General features: G+C 33.1%; 1 protein-coding gene across 2 annotated transcripts in view; it reads left to right on the forward strand.

The window, feature by feature from the left end:
• The window catches only part of LOC149546501 (beta-galactosidase), a 252,804-nt gene that overhangs the window by 48,952 nt on the left and 180,171 nt on the right, over positions 1–23,681 (forward strand). For both annotated transcript variants that reach the window (XR_016353739.1, XM_089791227.1), the window contains exons 6-7: positions 4,453–4,538; positions 19,264–19,341. Coding sequence is in view for 1 of the 2 variants with exons in the window: in XM_089791227.1 (XP_089647353.1) it covers positions 4,453–4,538; positions 19,264–19,341 (164 nt within the window). In the remaining variant the exon portion in view is untranslated. The remainder of the gene's footprint in view (positions 1–4,452; positions 4,539–19,263; positions 19,342–23,681) is intronic.

Here is a 23,681-nt window from a genome sequence, read left to right on the forward strand (position 1 = left end):
ATATTTAGTAATATTATTATTTGATAAATTTAATTAAGGTAAGAAATTTGTTTATTTTTAATATTTATATTGTTTTTAGTTTTTAATTTTAGCTCATGTGGATTCCACCAAGAAATTTATTGTCAAGTCCTAATAAACTTGCCAGGGCGATTTTTAGGTCAAACCTGTCATTCTTGATGACTGAATCTTATGATCATCCCATTTCGATGACCTCATTTTGTAATGCTTCCGCTCTTTCTCTGGTTTTCATCCTGCAACCTTTAAATCAACATTCTCGCCAAAACATCAATTCATGATTCATAATTTGTTAGATAAAATCGTTAGGAAATTTCATTATAAATACTAACTCATTCATCGTAAATGTACAATAGCTAGATTTAACTGACTTCATTTCACATGAACACAACGGCTAGATTTAATTGACTTCATTTCACATGAACACAACAGCTAGATTTAACTGACTCAGTTTCATATGGCTAAAATATAACTGCTTCAATTTCACATGAACATGAATAAATAAACAACGACTATAACTACCATGAAATAACAACGGCTATTGTGAACTAATTTCACTTGAATAAGAAAAAATATTTTGGTTCAATGGCTATATTTAGCTTAAAATTTTTAGGGCAAAAATTGGGATGTAACAATCATCATCTTGTTAGTTCCTAATGAAGACACAATGCTAATTCATGGTGGGACGTAGTCATCCTGAAGTGTAAGATGCCTATTGGTATTAGAATAATAATTTATCTGGTGTTGCGATGACAATGAGAGATATTATATAACTCACAATATGATCATTTGGTAGGTAACCAAGGCACCCAGATGAATCTTTGAAGCAATGAAAAAAAATACATCGAATAAAAGGAACATTTCTCAAATCATATTCATAGTGTTGGGTGGATATTTTGTTACTAACAATTATTTGAAAATCCAATTGCAAAATAGGATGACTAGCCACAATGTATGAGACAAAGTCTCTCCTACCTTAAAGTGAAGGCTCCCCCTTCTCACCATTCTTTGGATCAACTCAAGGTAAGCAAGAAGTTGAGAGATTCGTAAGGGGTGTTGCCAATATTATTTCCTCTTAATTTTCGGGAAATAATCCACTTACCCACAGAGTGAGTAATGGGCAAGATGAAATCTCTAACTACATTTTTATCTAGTAGCTGGAAACGGTGATACTGATAAACCAAGGCCAACTCAAAGGCTGATTGAAAGCATACATTTCCTTCATGTGAAGAGCTTCCTCATGGAAGTAACGTGATCTACTTAAGTTATGATGGTGAATATGATAGTTGGAAGACAGTGGATTTGAGCATCAATGCGATGTATGATTAGCTTCTATGGGAATAGGGTAAATATGGCGCAACAAAAGTTTGATGGCAGTGTTTATATCAGAGTGGTGCAACGGAAGTTAGATGATAATATGGCGCAATTTCGCAATAGAAGCTTGATGACAATATTTATATGGTGCAATCGAAGTTTGATGACGATTCACTCATCTTGGCCATGCATTTGGTTTGGGATCTTGGAGATGAAGGCATTTGGTTTGAAGATGGATTGCTTGAGGACAAGCAATTTTGGGTGGCGAGGATTTGTGATGTCCCCAAAATGATGTAATAATAAAATAAAATAAAATAATTAAGTGATTGCAGAATTTAATTAAAATCATAAAACACCTCTAATAATTAAATATTAATTAATAAATAAATGAGGGCCAAAATTAATAAAATAATAAATTAATTATAGGAATGTGACCTATCGTAATATCCTAGATACTTGGTGGCGTATATATTAAATTGGTTGGGCATTGTAAATGATCATGGATTGGATTTTACTCTTCTTTCCATTTTTGGAAGCTAGAGCTTGAAGGAATTCGTGTGTAGTTGTGGAGGTGGAAGATCTTCCCTAGTTTACATTCACAGTTTTTGTGGTTTAGTGCCACTCTAGTATGCCGTTGGAAATATCACTCTGATATTTCACTTATGCCAAATCTATTGATTATCTTCATTTGGAGACAAATCAATAATCGTTTGACTCTTTCTCGAAGTTGTAATCTGAAGTACTCTCATTATTTGAAAATAAATATATTTGCGTTTCTAGGTTTTGGTGACAAACAACTCATACTCTGTCATGGTTATTTCCTTTGCATGAGTGAAGTCACATCTTAGTGTAGTACCTTATACCATTACTGAATGCATCCCGGTGGTTTGACATCGGTAATGATAATTAACAAATTCATATCCGTTATTGTCAAAAAATATATACATATATACACACACACACACACATCTGCACAAGGACCAATGTGGCATTGATCTATATCACTTTGGTAATATTCATTGCATCAAGACATCGTAGGGCATCTTCATCTGACATCGTCATCCCATCCTTCACCGTGCAGATAGCATGACTTGGACATCTCCATTCTTGTTGTTTGAACATTATTACCCTTAGTGTTTGTTGCAATTCATCAATTCCAAGAATGCAACTAGTTGCACCAATATCCCATTTTACGACAACCAACAACATTTTCATCTACACCATGCGACTTTGAGTCATCCACAATATAGCTACTAGGCCATTGTTCAGGTGACTCATAGTCATTGTTTGATGATCCAACCATCGTATGGGTGACTACTTTACCGTATGAATGATAAAGTTGCCAGCACAAATGGGTAACGCAAATGAAGAATAGGTTGTCTCAAGGCATAAGGGACTGCCATATGATGTCGACTGCTATCTCAATTTCAGATAGGTGCCACACAATTTGACTTTGTCCATAGCCGTCGAGACTTTGTTGTCATATGAAGGAGCTGTTATCACATACCTATGTCACCAAGGCCGATACGCTACTAGAAGGGACATTACAATGTGTACCCAAAAAAACCTGATTTTCCAACTATATCGAATATTGTGCGATTTGATTTCTTTAAAAATTGACATAAACCTTCTCAAAGTTAATTGCAAGAAAAATTTCATTAATGCAAATGTTTTAAATTTTTGTGGTATAAATAAAACTTACACCGAATGAGAAAAGCAAATGAAATGTTTTTCTACTTCAACAATTTGTCTTTTGAGGTTATCTTCCAATGCAACTCTACTATTTTAGCATTAAATTATAATTATTATTACATATGTAGCATTTATGTTTCTATGTCGCGTTAAATATAACTAAAAAACTGCGTTAAATATATGTGTATGTGTTTTTAGTTAATGTTGTATCCAGCCATATCCATATTGGGAGTCTAAAAAAATGGTCTTATTCGTATTCCATACCGTATCCGTATTTATATCTGTATCCATGTCCATGCAACTTTGTAATTTAAAGAACATTTAAGATAAATTTTTTCACAATGGTTGTTCTAAAATATATGTATCTTTTCCACTCATGTTGTGTCTTGTTGTAATGTCGCTTTTTGGGAACATTAGCAAATTACTAGACCAACTTATAAAATAATTAAAAGTAACTTTGGTGTTAAACTAAAACTATTTAAAAAAGTCTCTTTTAATTAAAAAGGAGAAAATGTGACAAAAGGGGCAATCAGAAGAAAGGCAGAATGGGAATTTGGAGAGTCACGGTTGAGCATTAAAGGAGGAAGTCTCATTAATTTTGAGAATGCTTGGATTTGAGATTGATTTTCTGGTTTTCTCTTTGGAGAGCTTTGGGAAGCTGCTGGCTTTCTCTTGTTGAGGATCCTGAGGATGGAAACCTTTGGGCTCTTCTTAGATGGATTTGACGTAGTCCCGATTCGTCTTTGCGATGGATTCACATTAGCATTCACATTGGGATTACAGATGCATTTATTGTTTATCTCCAATCCAATTGTATTTCTGTGTTTAAGATTGAACTGGATATTTGGTTATTCTATTGTTGATGTATAATGCAATAACATATTCTGACGCATTTAATGGGAGTCAACTGGTTTATGTTGTTGGTTTACATTGCATCATTTATCTGTTTATGTTTTTGAAAATTATTTTGAGGTAAAACTGGGCAAATATCCATTCGGGATATTACACTCGTTTAGTTGTATGTGGTAGATTGTTATTAATCAACATGATTTGTCATTATGGAGAAACTTGGTTCATGATCTTATGTATATATTTCTCTTAGTTATTCCATGTTTTTTTTGTCTGGAATACTTCCAATTCTAAGCCACAATGCGCTAGAATGTGTTTGCATGCCACTTTGTTGAATAATTATGCTAATGTGAGATTATATTCCTGCATTAATTATAGAGTAGTTTCTAAGTTTAATCAAAGAATATTTTTATGTTGTACTTTGTTTTGAATATGCTTCATGACTACAATTGTGTTGTTAGATTTGCCTTTATTCCTTTTTCTTTTTTTTCAAGATTATAATTTTGTTGGCTCAATTTCTTAAATGTATGCTCTGCGCACATTAGCATTCATTCATTTTGAATTTGATCACACCTAATGCAGGATTCATTTGGAAGATTATGGCATTATGGGCATCAGATATGGTTCCAAGAATCTGTCTATTGGCACAACTTTTACACCAGTTCCATGTATGCTAATCTTTCTATTGGCACAACTTTTACACCAGTTCCATGTATGCTATAGTGGCTATAATTGCAATATCATGTTGTTTGGCATTCCAACCTTTCATTACATTCTCCTGGTATGTCCATACAGAATAATATGGAAGTTAAATGTAATTTTGTGAACATACATAGGAATATACTATATTTAATTTTGATTCCTTAATGAACATGTTTTTCCATTTTATATTTAGCATGATTCTTTTCTTTTGTTATGAGGATCAGTCCACCCAATTTCTTTTCTAATACATATCTTAGATTGAAAGGGTCCATCAATATTCAAAGGGAAAGTTTGAACAGAGGGTAGAGGGGAAGGAAAATAGTATATGGTAAGATGTATCGTCTCTCTTTGTGCCCCCCCGCTTAAAGCCTCCTCCAAAGAATTAGGATAGACTGATTTGTCTTATGGGATTGAGTTCGTCATAAAACTTGATATTTCAATAGTAAACAATGTTGACAAAGTCTCCTTACGTAGAAAAGTACTAGATGATGTTTCTAAAAAAAACTATTGTTAACTAAATATGAAAATAAAAGGTAACTAATCAAAGTAAACTCACTAAAGATGACCATTAGAAGCATTACATTCTTAATTTATTACACTCCCATAATGCCCATAATAGTGGCCACCCTATGGAAGACATTTGTAGGTCTTTGGTCAAAAATGCATAGAAAGCTGCCCTTTTCTCATGAGCACACTCTGCAACATGAGCCTACTGCTGAAACCCTCCTTGAATCTGCAGAATATAGAAATAATCAAGATAACCATAAACCATCCAACCTGATATTAGGAAACAAAGGTATCACAACCTGTAGCTAGAGACATCGATATGAAACTAAAACCACGATTTTGAGGAAAAATTAGCAACTGTTGTGCAAGCCCTTGCCCTAGCAACTCTAGGTGCGATTTAAAATAGCTGCAAGAAACAACAATTGTTGTAGAAAAACCGATAAAATCCTACAATTATTTTTTCGGAAAAAAATTGGAAAGCTTTGAGATTGGCAACACCGGTCATGATTTTAAAAGAAAAATGAAGTTGGTGATTTGGGTTTAGACTCAAGTTTGGTTAAGAGACAAAAAACAAAATTCACCATATATCAGTTACACCATTGTTAATATCAAAATCAAATTTGATATTGGAAATATCCCTTACCGATTAATCTTCACCAACATCAAAACACTTGTCTAGGACAAATAAAGGAGCTGTCTTGAAGTTATATTTAGAAAGAAGGATCTTGCAATTTGGATGATAAGAAATTAATTATTTTCCTAAGCGATTACTAAAGGGGACATTACATGTGTGTAGTAAAGAGCTGTTAAGGTGAGTTCTATTCCACTACACATGCAAAATTTGAATACTCAATGTTTTGAGGAGAAACATCGAACACTCAATCCTCTCTTGATATAAGGCCATCTCTCATGCTAAGCTTGCAAAGTAAGATCATGAAATGACTTCATGTTTCCTTCAATTTGTGGATACTCTTCCAGTGAAATAATGTGATTTGCTAGCAATCACTTAGGGGACTTACGTTGTTTCATTCAATGGATATTGACTGCTTCCATTTCTAAAGATTTGGCTTCATAATGTGCAATTAAAAAATATTTTGATTTTCAAACCTTTCCACATCAACTTAAACTTAAAGTTCTACTTCTACTTCTACTTCCAGCTAACAATGCAAGGGATTATGAATGAGCTCAGAGTCTACTAGATGCAACTTAATGAGCAATTCTAACTACGTAGTGCAAGCTTCTATGGAACATTCAAATGATTTAGAAATCAATATCTTCTCTCTAATCCCATTAAATGGATGCAAACTAGAGATTTAATATCAATTGAAGTTAAATGCTTTTGATCATCAGCTTACTGCATAAGGCACACTTCCAATCAGCAAGAGGCTAGTGGCCCGGATTCACTCGAGTCATGCAAGTGATCATCCACAACAACTCTCTTTCAATTAAACTACTTCAACAAAGAAAGAAATCTACTCCAAGTGAAAGATTGAGGAAACCATGCAACACCTCAAAGCAATATTAAAAGTAATGCACCATAACAAACCAACAATGAATTATTCATTACTTCGAAAGCATCACAGCAACATTTTCATCAAGAAAATAAATTGTTTTATGAGGATCAATCCACCCAACTCCTAGTGAAAGATTGAGGAAACCATGCAACACTTCAAAGCAATATTAAGTAACTCACCATATTGAACTAACAATGAATTTTCTATTACTTTGGCGGAGGTTGAGACTGAGACTCACTTTATATTTTGTTGTCCTATTTACTATGATATTAGAGGGAGATTTTACTGCCTATTCAGAGATTGCTTTTCTCTTTCAGTGTTCTTCAGCTATATTGACCGGCGGTGTTTGCACTCTACCTATGCGAGGCCACCTAGCTTCGTGAGCATACCTTGCAGTTGCTCATACCTTAGGGCCATATCTCAGACCAGCTCATCATCGCCTTCCCCCCCCTGTCTCCTCCACGGGGTGCGAAAAGGCCATCCAGTATCACTCACTCCAAATCACTGCACCAGTCTTTCTAGACAACGACACTCTTCTAGTGGCTCTCGGCGATGATCTAAGACTCTGGATCATCCACAGTTATATCTTTTTGTGGCTGATTTCTTTGTACCAAGGAAGGATCCTTAGTCCATACTTTGGTTTGTTTGGTTTCGTGTCTTGTTTTGTGTCTTCTTAGTCACCGTTTGGTGCTCCTGCTTTTATTGGCTCTTTTGTTTGTATGCTCAGTCCCATAAACCCTTTTGGTTTTTTGTTGGACATTAATTTTATTATCTTATCTTGTTACTTCAAAAGCATCATAGCAACAATTTGATCAAGAAAAAAAATCATGTTATGAGCATTAGTCCACCCAATTTCTTTTCTAATGCATATCTTAGTTTCAAAGGATCATGTAATGAGGATTAGTCTACTCTTAAGTGAAAGATTGAGGAAACCATGCAACACTTCAATGCAATATTAATGAATTCATCATAGCAAACCAGCAATGCCTTATCAATTACTTCAAAAGCATTAGAGCAACAATTTGATCAAGAAAAAATCATGTTATGAGGGTCAGTCCACCCAATTTATTTTCCAATGCACATCTTAGTTTGAAGGGTCCATCAATATCCAAGGGGAAAGTTTGAACAATGTGTATAAGGGAAGGAAAATAGTATATGGTATATGCATGAGTTAAGATTTGAAGGGTCTCTCTCTCTATGCTCCCCACTTAAATCCTTCTCTAAAGAATTAGGATTGACTGATTCTCTTATGGGATTGAGTCTTTTATAAAACTTGATAGTTCAATATTTAAACAATGGTGACAAAGTCTCCTTAAATAGAAAAGTACAAGATTGAGGTAACCATGCAACACTTCAAAGCAATATTAAGTAATTCACCATGACAAATTGACAATGAATTATCTATTACTTCAAAAACATCATAACAATAATTTGATCAAGAAAGGCATCATTATATGAGGATCTGTCCACCCAATTTCTTTTCTGATGCATATCTTAGTGCTTTTAGTCACTGACTTACCACACAAGGCACACTTACAATCAGCAAGAGGCTAGTGGTCTATATTTGTTCAAGTCATGCAAGTAAACATCGACAACTTCTCTCTTTCAACTAAATTACTTCAACAAGGAAATAAATCTACTCCAAGTGAAAGATTGAGGAAACCATACAACACTTCAAAGCAATATTAAGTAATTCACCATTATGAACCAACATTGAATTATCCATTTTTTCAAAAGCATCGTACAACAATTTGATCAAGTCTCTCCCATAGCTAGCCTAATCTATTTCTATTCTAGTCTCCTACAATCTAATCTAATGTTAATGAAATATAAAGGAGAAGACCGCTGCCTTTTATAGTTTCAAATACAATGAAGGGCCAAGATCAGTTGAAGATCAAGGGCCAAGAATTCTCCCGACAAACCGTAATTAGGGTTACCAACTTGCCAACCAATTAAATGAGGGCACCAATCCATGGGCCAATAAGAAAATTACAATGATTTTGATAGCCAATAAGAAGACTGGACATTTGGCATGATTTGATTGCTTATGGTCAAATCTGGAATTTTTTGATTGGATACTGGCTTGTGGATCTTAAAACTGCAAATGTTTCTTGCTTGATTGTTAGAAAGTGACATAGGTTAGCTCTTCAACTCTTTGAGGATGATTGCTATGGATCATGCTCTTGAATTGCTTGATTTCTTGATACTCCTCCATTTGGAAATCTATGGCACTAACTTGAATTCACGACTTGAACTTTCTAACCCTTTGAGGATGATTGCTATGGATCATGCTCTTGAATTGCTTGATTTGTTGATACTTCTCCATTTGGAAATCTATGGCACTAACTTGAATTCACGACTTGAACTTATAAATTTGGCTTGAGCTTGATTGTGCTTGCAAACCCGTTGATTATGCTTTCATTCATGGTTTACACACTTGGCGGGAACTCTCCAAGTGTATGAGTGCTCGCTATTGTTTTTTCTGTGCGAGCAACTTGTATGTTAACTTGCGCTACATTTTCAGCCATATACTTGCGTTCAACTCACCTACAAACTCGCGTCCAACTCGCTTGCAAACTCGCCAAAAACTCAACACACATTTCGGTTATTTGTACATGAGAAAACTACCGGGAAAGAATGCAGATTTTTTTCAGTTTCCCTCTTTGTGTCGTTTCTATATTTTTCTTCTACTCCGAGGCTTTAGAAACCCTACCCTTGCAGCATAAAATACACAACACAGATTTGATAAAGTTCTCCGAAAAGAAGAAAGAAATCAGGTCAGTAATTTGGTAATAGCTGCAGCAGAGTTGCTTGTATTTACGTAAAAAAAGTTTCCAGCAGATTAAGCAATCCGTTACCTGTTCTAAATGTGTTTCTCTGTGCAAGAAGAAAAATTATCTGCTGCGATTTTTATATGTTCTCTTTAATTAATTTCCATTCTTTTTTTTCCATGTAAGATGAATCTGAATCGATTGAATCAATTACAGGCTTAAATATAACATAGTTTAAGGTTTGAATTTTAATATAGTTTTAAGTTTAAATAGTTTAAGGTTTAAATATTAATATAGCTTTAAGTTTAAATTTTAGATTTATAATTTTTTAAATATTTTTCGTTTGATTATTTTATATTATTGGCAATATGTTGATTAAATATTAAATTTGATATAGTTTAAGCTTTACAGTAGTATAGTTTAAAATTAAAATTTTTAATGTATATATTTTAAAATACTTAGATTGCATTGTCCTTAGTAACGACTTTTTTATATTATGGATTATTAGATCGATTAATAGTTTAGAATTAGTTTAGAATTTAATATAGTCAAATATTAAAATATAGTAGGTTAAAGATAACAGTTTAAATGTTAAAATATTTAGATTCAGTTGTTTTTATTTTTTAAACTGTTTTAAATTTTAATATTGTTTATGTTGTTTCCAATATTTTAGTAATAAATTATCAATAGTATAAATGTTGCGATTTTTAAATATTTTACCATTAGAGAATCATATGGTTAAATATTAAAATATAATAGATTGAAGTTAAAAGTTTAAATGTTAAGATATATAAATTCAATTGTTATTAATTTTTAAAATTGTTTTAAATTTTTTCTTTTTGATAGGTAAAAGGCCAAGAGGCCCAAGTCTGAAAATAAATTAGATCTCCATCTCAGTTAGGGACCAAAGATCAGATATGGAGAGTTACCCTTGGTTTAACCTTTACATAATTCTCTATAATAATTTAATCATCTAGCGCTAGCTTTTAACTTCTGTATTTGTAGTTCTATTTTTAGTACCCTTGTTAGAGTACCTCCCATTTAAACTAAGCTAAGATCGAGTTGTTAGAAATGAGAGAAATATATTATAAAATACAAAGAAGTTAATCTCTTACTTGCTGATATTTAAAATCAAATGTGCAATAGAAAATTCATAAATACTACTATTTAAGTTGCTACTTAACAATAATCTTTTCAAAATATGAATGAAATCCAATTTTGTTTTCAAAATTTATACATGAATGTATAAAATATTATTTATTATTCATTCTTCTATTCTTTACATATGAAAAGGCTGTATGCCAGATCACTGAGAAAGAGTATTAGAATTAGATATTTCATCATAAGGATTATTTGGTTTAATGTATTCAAGATTGATGTTTTCGATATCCTCCCATAAACCAACTTGATCCTCCTTCATAAATTGATCGATTGAATCTTGCCCAAGTGGATATTTAACATGAAGAAAATATATCAGAAAGTCCACTTTCTTCTAACGACAGATTTTCATTTATTAAAAATCTCTTTCGATCTTCAGTGAATACAATGGGAAAAGTAGGGACATTATTCCTTCCATTGTATTGATATTGTAGTTACATGGCCTAGGAATCATGCGATTTACATTTATATTTATCAACACCTTTTCAAGATCACTTGAATACATATTCTTGAAAAGTCTCCTGCATAGGAGTTCTATGCCATACTTTTCTGCCTCTACCATATGAACCAAAGCAACGAACATTGAGGTAATGTCAAAGGGAACTCTAAATCTCTCTAAATTGAAAATGTACTCTTTTCCCAATATTCCATAGACTGCTCTTATTACTAGAAAATCTGTTGATAACAACAATCTTTGATGATGATTCCTGTTATTGGTCCATCGAAGGCTGTTTTGATTGCAGTCCCTTAGAGTGCAAAAACTCTCAATAGGCTATATCCTTAACAAACATCAATTTTCTTTTGCTAATCAATAGTTTGATATTTGTCATACATTTGGCAGGCTAATAATAAATGTGGGGACAATGGGGACTTAGCTTCCCTTAGAACAAATCGCAGCTCCTGTAATATTAATGCTAGATCTTCCTTTCAGCAACGTGACCCCAAAATGTCAAAAGCAGGCCTTTATTTGGTGATCGCAGCCCCTTATTTGGTGATTCGAAGCTTTAATATGATAATTGCAGGCCTCTACAAGAATGGCATAGGCCCAACAATAAATTACAGACCTTGGGAGAGTAATCACGGGTCTGATATACCAATCGCCACAAGAGATTACTAAGGCATCCAAATTGGTATTGATGCCCAGATTTCCAGTATGCCAACGTCCCAAACAGCCCTACAATCCACGTCCAGGACAGTAGCAAAACGCCCAGGAATGCAGAAGGAAAATGGCAACCATGTACAGGCAAACTTAATGCTGTAGAGAATTAATTCAATGCCCCAGCAGGTACAATTGCAACTAATATAAATGGCCCTTAGTTGCAATTACAAACACCATCGATCAGCTAGTCTTCAACTACAGTTATCACAGCTTATGAAGACTCTTCAATTCAACTCATCCATAAACCAACTTCTCAATGACAATAGACACAGTAGAGAAACAACCTCAATTTGCTTTACCTCAGCAGCAAATTGCAAGACAAACTCAAAAGTAAACCCTTATACCTCATCAAGGACATATAGTTCAAAACTCAGGAAAAAGCCACGAAGGCAACAAAGTAAATATATCTTCAAGTGCGTCTTTCCCAATGAAATGAGCTCTTATTTATAAGCTCTCGTCGGCAGAAGTTTCCATAAAACTCTACTTCAGAAATCGTGGAAGTTTCCCAAAAGAACTCAACACTAGAAACTTTCCAACTTGCTTTTTAGAAATATCACTTAAAGTCATTATTATAATAATATAAACATTATTATAATAATGCAACTCAATGAATAATAAATAAATAAGAGCTCATGCAATTATTACCCTGATCAACTTGATCAACCGTAAGCGGCGACCACCTGCCAAGCCACCCCTTGCACTGCCAAGAATAGCAACTACTAAAAATAGTAAATCCATAATGAGACCCCCAAAACGCCTTGTTGGCTCACGAGGGTCGCTATGATGAGCTAACTCTATCAACCACACAGACTAGCCAAAAACGGGGACATTACACAGAGCTTGATGGTAGTCTCCATATTTGAACTTAATGAAAACCGAGCCTATAATAAGCTAATATCTACATTGCTCTATATATAGAAATCTATTCCAAAATGTATGGAATATGAAGGGACAATTAAACGAGAACGTGAAAGCGGCTAAATTTATGTTAAAAGATTTATCTATTAGTCGAAGGTTCAAAAGTTACAAAGGAAATTGGCAATGTAGAAACTTATCGACACACTATCAATTAGAGGCTGGATTTGACTTCTAGTTATTTGGTGGTAAACCAAAGAAATTGAATAGACACCAAACCTCCAATTTTAGAAATTGTCTAAGATGAAAAGGACTATAAGCTAGAATATAAATGAGGAAGAAGAGGCGTTCTCATTTTGATGAATAATAGGGGTTTTCTCCCTCAGGATATACCAACTGATAGGGATAGTTTCATTACTAGAAGACACTCATCCAAATCTATTCATACTCATCTACGATCTTAATAGATCTTGAATCATCAACATGATAAGCTTCTTCATGAAATTAGGATCGAACTATCAGGTTGGATCTCGACAACAACATTCGTCAGACACCAAAACAATCTAAACCTAAAACTATTGTAATTTAAAAAAAACACAACCTTTAAAGAAAATTTAAATCAATCCTCAGTATGAGGCCTCCAAATAATATAAGTCATGAGGCATCTAAATTGTTTTAAATATTTTAATATTTTAGTACCAAATTATCAATAGTATAAATGTTGCAATTTTAAAATATTTTACTATTAGAGAATCATATTAATATGATTCTCTTGTTTAAATTTGAGATTCAAATTAAAATAAAAATTTATTAATTTTACCCTCTTTAAATTATATATGTATTATGTTGCCCATTCTTAATGGAGTAATAATTTATTTATCTATTTTCCTAACTAGTTATTTAGATATGAAATATTTTACCTACATTTGTTTGTATATAGTAAATTTAGTATTAGATTTTTGTATGTTATTTTAAGTTTTAATATTGCTTAAATGTAAATAACTTTAATATGACTTCAATTTTAAATGTTGAAATATTAAAATTTCATTCGTTATTATTGTCTATTATTTTAAATTTTAATAAGTAATGTTTAAAACTTTAAAATTTTAAATGTATACAAATAAAAAATTGTCTATATTGATTATATTAGATTTCAATCATTATAATAAATTTATTTTATATTGATTAAAAGATAGTTTACTATATTTTTAGTGACTATTAATACATATATTAGATTGAAATGGAGTTTATATTTTATATTAATTATGAAAAGTTTAGGCATTCATATTGATAAATTGTTTATACATATAATAAATATAGTGATTTTTTTAATAGTTCTAGCTTAATGATTATATACATATTTTATTGATATCAATATTGTAGGTTGATTAATTATCACAATGGCATCTGGCTTGGCTTCTGCTTCGAACATTGCTAGTGCAAGTCAATCTGTTGGAAGGAAACCTGCTAGAAGTTGAGACCCTACTTGGAAACATGGCATAATGGGACTGGTGTTGGGGATTGTTATTTGTAAATGGTGCATAAAGAAACATAGTGGAGGCAACAATTGTCTTAAATATCATCTTGTAGGCATTCCTTGTTGTGATGCCAAGCCATGTAAATTGTGTCTTGAAGAGGTCAAAAGAGAGATGATAGCCCTCCTTGCAGTACTAGATGAAAAGAAATTCGAGAGAGCGAGGCAGCAAGCAGCCATACAAGAAGCCATTGCTCCTAATTTACCAAGTTCAACAATTACTGAGATGGATGTGCAACATATTGTTGTCTCTACTCGTAGTCCACATGTACATGGCCAATCATCTTCTGTCACTTCAATCAAATTCAATTTTGTGTCTAGAAATGAACCAGGATCACAACTGTCATTGGAAGCGACAGGTTGGAATAAGGAGGTACACAAGGAAGTAGGGAAGGCTTGTGCAAACTTTTGGTATAATAACAACATTCCCTTCAACATGGCAAGGAGCCCATGTTGGAAGAGTTTGGTGACAACATTGACAATTGCAGACAAAGGTTTTGAGGCCCCTAGTCGAAGAGATTTAAGTGGCATGTTGCTCCAAGATTCTATTCTAAATGCAAAAGAAATTACTCAAGTTGAAAAGAATCAATGGGAAAAATATTGATGCTCAATTCTTTTAGATTGTTGGACAGATGGAAGAAACCACACTCTTATCAATTCTATAGTGGTTTCCAATGGAGTAATGGTTTTTCTTAAGTCAATTGATGCATCTAACATAATAAAGAATGCATAAAATTTAAGCTTAATGTTGGAGGAGGTTGTTTTAGAGGTGGGGATAGAAAGTGTTCTCCAAGTTGTTACGGACAATGCAACTGCATATGTGGCAGTTGGAAGGTCCTCCCTTTCCTTCATCAAATCACTTTGAATCTCTTTTCCATGGTGGAATGATCATATCTCAAAATTTGTACCTAATTTCTAGGATTTGGGACCTATTTTGAGACATTGAAGGAATTCCGAGGGTTTTGGGCCCTGGCTGGCGTCCTTGCCCAATGTGGGACAAAGTGCGTCCTTGCTTGGGCCCTATTTTGGGACCATCCCTCGAGTCTCGTGTTCAAATTGATCCTAGAAGTTAATGCATTGTGCTATTGGCTTGTGGGGGGAAGTTTATTCCAAGCCCTATATAATCTCATGCTTTTGCTTTGATTTGCATCCACCACGTTCATGATCAAGCATTCACATCCATTAGCACTCAAGCATTTAAGTTCTCAAGCACTCAAGGTATCCTTTAAGCAAATTCCTCCATTGAAGATGAAGGATTCAAGCATTGAAGCAATTGAAGGAGTTATCTTCAAGATCTCCCTCAATCCATTGAAGGTGCTTTGTTGCATCTGCTACATCCATTCATCCACATTCTTGATCCAATCCAATTGGTAAAGAGAGTTCATAGCATTTGATTCAAGAGATCCTACTATTGTAAGGTGAATTCATACATTTACTTTACATTTGAGCAATTCAATTATTTCAATTCAAGGATAATTCCTAAATAGGGGTTTAACAAAGGCAAACCCCCCCCTTCAGCAAACAAAAACCCTTTTATTTTGTAGGTTTCCGATCATGGAAAGGTGAATAGGTTGCAGATTCAGATACCCTTTTTGTAATTTTGCGAATCTACGAAATCAGAATTAGGTTCAGACACAATTGATCAGGGATGCACTGCTCCCTTGCTTTAGGAGAAAGTCATCTTTGCCAGATTGTCAAATGATTTCTGGGTTTTGCAGATTTTGTGGTTTTAGGCCTAGATCCAGTGTTTGTTGATTCGGAGCAACAGATCAGGCAGAAAGTCAGATTCTTTACTCCTAAGATGAGTCTTATAATTTCAAAATTTCTACTTATCACATCTAGTGTTTTAATTTCATTTCCTAGCTGTTATTACACTAGGGTTTCAAGGAATTTGATATTTTTTCCCTTATTTTACAGCCACTAGATTCTAGCTTGCATTAGTGCTCCTTTATTACTTGGCTAGCATTAATCTTTCGAGATCTAGTCATTTTATGATTGGGTTGAAAGGATCAATTTCCTTGAATGCCCCTTTGAGTTGTGTTTGGTTATATGATAAACTTGGGTTTATTTCCCTCAATTCACATTTCCCCTACATAATAGTATTTTGACATTTTCAGTTTTCTACATGTATGCACTCTAAATCATGTTAAAAGATGGACATGAGAAAAATACAAGTATAAATGTAGCCAACTATGAAGGTGAGAAGTTTCCAAAATCATTGGCCAGAGAGCCTTGAGAATATGTGATGCTTGGAATTTGAGCATGCCGTTTTACATTCTTGATTTTATACCATATAACTAATGGCTTATCTTTGTGTATAGCTTTTGTGTGCATTTAGTTTATAACATTATGCATCCTTTCTAGTTTAGTGTATGTCGCTAAGTATGCATATACTATATTTGTAAATCTAGAATTCATAGTTTTGTGAATGAAAAAGTACACATAGTTGAGCATGGATGGAATGGTTAGACTATGTCTTAACTGATCTTCCCAATCATATGCAGTGGGTTGTAGGCTAACAATAATTCTCTCATGAAGCAATTTTGAGCATAGAAATGTAACAAGTAAAATAAGATCAAGGTCAAAGAGATGTAAAAAGTTGATTTCATTTTAAAAATGAACAGTTTGCCTATAGTGAAGTATATAAAAATGTAGATTAGCTCTTATCACTTGGTGCTAGAACATATTAATAAGTATATAGTCATGAATTCTTCATTTGTGATTTATGGAATTGGAAGTTCTTTGTGTTGTAAAATTTTGGCAATTGGAATGTATGCGTATCATTGCTCATTAATAATGGTGGAAGCATTGTTCTAAGGGAATCCAGCCCCTAAAAAAATCCTTATGTTTCTTGGATGGGGATGTAGCTACACAAGTGGACTTGGGGGAACATTACTCCCATCCCAAGCCACCCACCACCACCATTTTACCACTTCTCACTCAAGTGTTTCTGTGATTCAGAGATGCCACCTAGTTACTGGATTCCTAACCACGAATAGGGCACTATGCCTCGACTGCATTGGGACCTTTTCTCCGAAGTCTTGTAGTAGGCAACACACTTTGTGCCAAACCTCCAACTATCTTTGTTAATGTTCAATGCAATCATTGCCATGCTTTTAATGTTTATGTAATATCCTAATCCTAGAGCTTGAAAATAAATATAATTATTAACAATTGACTAAATGATTGAATATTACAATTAGTAATTAAATAAATAATTATTATCAAGATATAAAATATCATTGATAAAAAAAACAAATTAAATAAAAACAAGAATAATGCATAATTATAACTAGCCTATATAATGATTATCAATCCACCAATTGATAAATAAAATCTATTTATAATTATACATAATCATTTATAAGTTTGTAAATGAATTATATAATAATCCAAAATTACTTGGACAAAGTCGGTCCATTCAACAAATAATGCCCTAGGGGTCACGACCCATTTACTCAGGTATAAATAAACCTTCATTGACGGGGGAATAGATATAAATGGTGAACACCCGTGCATATGAAAGAGAGCGAAAAGAGATCTAAAATGTATATGACTTTACCTGGCAAATATAGTCCCAATGGACCCATTGATCAAGGAGGACATTTTGAGACATGTATAAACAAATAGTAAACGAAGGGGGCAAAAGCATACACAATTCCTTTGATAGGAAATATATGCAGCAAAAGTCAGCTTGTAGCATAGAAAGTGGTAACCAAAAAGAAAAACTAATTAGTCACATAATAACAAATTAAATGAAACTATTTAAGGCTGGTTTCATATAAATTCTAAGTTCCCTTACGTAAGCAAAGGAATAGTTAAGAAAAGGAGAAGAATACATGGAATAAGGAATAAAGTGAGTAATCAGCAATTTAGGAAAGTAAATTCATTTTTATTTAAAGAATAAGATAAAGTAAGTGGAAACATAAAAGGTATGTATATATTTCATTTACATATATAACAAATAATAATCATAAAGTAGGAAAAATGAATGTTTACATTTAGAGGCTAATTACATGTTTTATATATATATATAAATAACAAATGTAAATATATACAGGAAATGTAAATCTTTAAATAACATATAAAAGGTGTTTTATTTATTAAAATATATTTATATTAAATAATGGATTTTATGGTGGAGATAGGTATATAAATATATTGAGTATTATTATTATAATTATACACATTTACACTATTTGAGTAATACTATAAAGTATTGCTATGATCTCAACTATTATTAAGGCTATTCTCCAATATCATTATAAATGATTATTTATAATTGAATGAAACATTATAAGACTTAATCTTTTGATTATTGAAATATGACTATTATTAATATTATAATTCAATTAAAACATCATAACAAAAAAGGACCCGAAGTGGGGACATTACAGTTTATCAGTTCAAAATTTACTCAAAATGCCAAAGTTTCATTTGCAATTCTTATTCTTGTTCCTTAAACATTTTAATAACTATTTTGAAGTCCTACATGTAATTGCCAGCAATGCCCACCTCCCTATTGCCTCACCATCGTTACATTGTCGCTTGTTTGAGGTCCTTAAACTTAGACCTTTGGTACCTGAAACCCATCCCCTCACTTTTCCATAAGGAAACTCCATGGAAACTATGGGGATGTTAATTGGTTGTAATTTACACGGTGTAAGTTAGTGGTTTTATTAGGTGTAATTGATTTATAGGTCATTAGAACATTATAAATATTAACATCCCATGTCATATATTAATATTTGATGTCTAAGCTTTATGTCTAATATCCCTGCTAATAACGAAACAAAAGAGAATTGTAAAATTGTTTCCACATTCACAAATTTATTAGTCCAGATCTTTTAATCGTCACACCTATAGTAGGCTTCTTTGTTGGTAAAATGATTAAGACAAACAACCAAGTGCACTATGCATTTTTTCTTAGTGCTTGTATTTTGAGTCATTTGCTTTTGTTTGTCTTCTGTACTTTATGCTCAAGTCCTAATGCTATGTTATGTGTCTTTGCTTCTCTTGTAATGCCCGGTAATGCTCCTCTTATTCATTCTTTTATGGTTCTATGCTCATCTCTCTTTGGTATTCTCCCACTATTTAGGAGGTTTTATAATGTATCTATATGTTGTTAACATGCAAGATAAGTTTTCTGTTTATAGAGTAAGATGAAACTGTCTGACTTCTGATTTGTTGCAGCCACAGAATTCCCTGCAAGTGTGTGGATGGTAAGCAGAATTGGACAAATTACTTCAGGATTTCAATATAAGCCCATTGGTAAGTTAAACAATTTTTTAATAATGATGCTGAAAAAACTTCTTATTCCGATCTGCCAATTTGTTTCAGGCTAGATCAGCAAATGGATTACTCAAGACTGTTTTGTCAGAAAATAAATTCTACAGGAACTTTTCTCTCTGAAAAAAAGAAAAACACATGTAGACTGTAATGACCTAAGCTAAATGCATATAGAAATCAAACCTAAAATAACTCAAGCAACCAAATTTATTGCGAATGCCCTCTGTACAAATCTGAACTTCATTGATATGCTTGGTCTATTATAGGGCAGTATGCCAACTGATTATCTGTACTGATATATTTTGACTCGATCACATTCTTCTCAACCATGTCTCGTATGTAGTGATATGGTATCTCAATGTGCTTTGATCTATTATGAAACACTGGACTCAGAGAAAGTTTGATACAACTCTTGTTATCATAGTAAATGGTAGAATATTCTAGTGGTTTTCCAAATTTTCCAACTAGAAGCTTCCTTAACCACACTGCTTCTCAAGCTCCCATAGAAGCTGCAACATATTCTGCTTCAGTAGAGCTCTGAGCTACTAATGACTGCATTCTGTTGAACCACAATATCATTGCTGATCTCAAAATAAAACAACATCCTAAAGTACTCTTCCGATCTAGTGAATTTTCAGCTCAATTAGAATCTGTATAACCACTTAGATTTAGTTCTACATTTTAGTATCTTAAACCATATCCAATTGTACCACGAAGATATCTTAGGATGTGTTTGGCTGCTGCTAGATGAACTTGTTTGAGCTCACACATGAACTGGCTTAGTACATTTACAACATAACAGATATCAAGTCTTGTATTCACTAAGTACATTAAGGAACCAATGATTTGCTGATAGAGAGTACAATCAACATTTTCAGAGTCTTTGGTAGCTTCTTTTAGTTTGTGTAAATTTGCTTCCACAAGAGTCTTCATAGATTTGCATTCCATCATTCCAAATCTTTTAGGATATCCAATGTATACTTCCCTTGATTTAGGATAATTTCATTTGTATGTTGCCATCCTTCATATCAAATTCGGATGCCAGATATTGTTTACACTTGGCTTTTAGGTGATCTTCTCCCGTAATCAATAAGTCATCAACATAAAGTATTAGAATTAGCATATCCCCCTTTTGTATTTTGAAATACAAGTTAAGGTCTGTATCATTTTTGGAGAAACCAAGTTTGGATAAGCGATGATCTATTCGTTTATACCAAGTTCGGGGAGCTTGCTTTAGTCCGTACAAGGCCTTCTCTGATGTATATTCCTTTCCATTATCAGTTCTTAGGGTTTTAATTTTCTTTACTAATATGTTATCTACAAGAGCTTTAAATTATTCAAACTTCGTCAGAACCTCTTCAGATTCTTTACATTTAGAAAGTAAATCCATGTTTTTCTGGAGTAGTCATCAACAAAGATAATGTAGTACAAGAATTCTCCTAAGGGACAAACATTGGTCCATATAAGTCAGAATGAGCAAGCTCTAAAACATCTTTGGATTTGCTTTCACTGTTGTCAAAAGTGGTTTTAATATTCTTTTCTAAAGCACAACGTTTACAAGTCCCTTCATGGTTAGGTTGGAGTTTAGGTAATCCTGTTACCATCTTCTCTAAAGAAGGTAATCCTCAAAATGAAAATGCCCTAATCTCCTATGGCAGATTTCATTTTCTTTGGTAGATTCATGTAGCAGTGTTGTAGGTGCAGATGTGTTTAGTTTTTATAGACATCCATGTCTTGTTCCACTTGTATGTGCATTTTTGTAATGTCCCCATTTCCAAATTGAGTAATGAAGGCTATAACCTCTTACTATATTCTCTTTCTCTATTTTGTACCTTTTCAATCTATTCTTCTTCCCTTAAAATATATACATATTAGTATTTGAAATTGGTCAGTGCTCTGTATCAATTAGTTTTTATTCATGTTTCCACTTGTCTCATTCCTTAGGGTCCGTTTGGCAGCTGGAATATGAGTGGAATAGGCATATGTAAATTCTTAAAATTCCAAATCCTCCGTTTGGGTGCACCTAATCGGAATTGTGAATAGGAATATGTATTCCAATTTTGACCCAAAAATGAGCATTTGCAATTCCACCTAAATAGGTGGAATTGGAATACGTATTCCTATTCTAGTTTTATTTATTTTAGAAAACATAAAATTTTGGGTCTGTGAATTCCCCATCAAATCCCGACTGAACCAAACAAGAATAGGAATACGTATTCTTAATAACAATTCCAGAATACGTATTCCTATTCCCATATTCTTATTCTCGCAGCCAAACGGACCCTTAGTTATTTGTCTGCAGATATTAGTTTATAATATTGATTTCATGTCTGACTTTCGTAGATATGTTCACCTTCCACTTCTTGGTTGGGTTATTTGACTATTCCAAGCACTTTGCAGTGTCCTAGAATCTACTATTCACATGTTGTCCCTTTTCTAGCCATCAATATTTTGGAACTGATTGTTTGCAAAAGGACTTCTTTTTGCCTTCTTTAAATTTTCTTGTACGGAAACTATGATAGCTGTTGAGATGAGGAGAATTAAGAATGGAACTATAAGAGATAATTTCTTCCTCCTTATTTGACCTTAGTTGGTAACTAGAACATTGATATTTTATTTACTCTCTCTAATTCTATTTATTCCATTTTCCAGCCCACGTATAGCCTCCTCCTGATATTTTTCCTTTGTCACTTGATTGGATACATCTTTAACTATTAACTTGGATTGCCCTTTTCAGACTGTGTATCTCTTTTATGAACCTTACTGATGTCCTTATTTGATTTTAGCATCAATTTATCCTCTCGGTATTGTAGCGACTGCTAGCATCAACCTTATAGAATATCATGTCCTTCTATTTAATGTATATCATATTGGTCTACTACAATAGATACTGATATTTAATTATCTCATGCTGAAGGTAGTTTGACTTCAAACATTCAAGGTTTCGTCAAATATGACTCACTCCATCCATATTGTGCTCGCTTGGTTGTTGAATATAAACTTTGATGGCAATTGTTCATTATCCCTCTATCCATCTGCAGATATCATTCTTTGTTCTTTGATGGTTTGTTTCTTGATAGAATCTCCTATGTTTGTTCAGTGTCTTTCCTTATTTTTTTATTATGTTAATAATTCATCCTTCCTTTGTCTTCCATATATATATATTCTCGTATTCAATCTTTATTATATTTTCTATTTGATGTCTGTGCTTATCTGTTTGTAATCTCCCGTGCAATGACTGCAAATTTGTAATGCCGTTTTGTAATGCCGTCCCGCTCCACCGTCCTTGATTTTAAGTTTGGGATTCCAGAAGTTTGACGTCGATAATCTCCCTGCCTACATACAATGCTTCTCTTTCCTCTAGATGTCCCTGTCTGTGAGGAATATTGTCTCACCCATGAATGTTCCTATTGTGGCTTGTTTTGTAACTCTGTGACCGGGTGTGGGCTCTGAGCGTATAGATATCAGGATTTAGAACGGTGGAGGATACTTAGTAAAACTCTCTTGCTTGTCGGTCATGCTATACTCTTTGAATTGTGAATAATTTTTGGAAAGACTCTTGCCGAAGATGTGAGTCTTATCGCTTCTTTCTTTCCCGCCAATCACAATAAAACACCTTTGAAGGGACTGCTGTGTCTACATCCTAGTTGCTTGTGGTATGTTGGTTCAATATGGAGATGTGGCTGAGTATGAACTCCACCTATTCAATGCTTCCTTTGCTCCTCCATCTTTTGTGTCCCCATCTCCTCCTTCCTTTTTTTCTTAGTATCTTTCTCCTCTTAATACTATGAAGAATCAAGAATGAAGAGATACATCTCTTATCAAAATATTTAATATTATATTAATATTTCATTTAATATTTAAATACTTATTAATGATAATGATAATATGTGAAATATTATCATCAGTCTTTACATTTTGATATTAGATACTTATTAATGATAATATGTGAAATATTATCATCAGTCTTTACATTTTGATATTATTATTCCTTTGTATATATTAGTACAATTATATTCTTTCATTATATAATTAATAAACTATATTATAATTTATTATTTTATTAAGTTAATATCTCAATTTAATAATAATTATATTAAATTATCTTTTGTTTAAACGTTAATAATTGATTAGATATAATTATTCATTCATTTGTTTGTTTAATCTTATATTAACTCTTATTATTATTAAAATCAATCGTGCAAATGAGGACATTACAATTTTTAATGTTAGAGTTCTTAGGCCAGGCTAAGACTTTCCCTTCCATAAATGTGACTCTGTATCCTTCATCTTAAGGTGCTGAGATTGAGACCAAAATTCTC

This window comes from Cupressus sempervirens, chromosome 7, assembly GCF_028749045.1.
Source record: "Cupressus sempervirens isolate cs-2001-9-10 chromosome 7, ASM2874904v1, whole genome shotgun sequence".
NCBI lineage: Eukaryota > Viridiplantae > Streptophyta > Pinopsida > Cupressales > Cupressaceae > Cupressus > Cupressus sempervirens.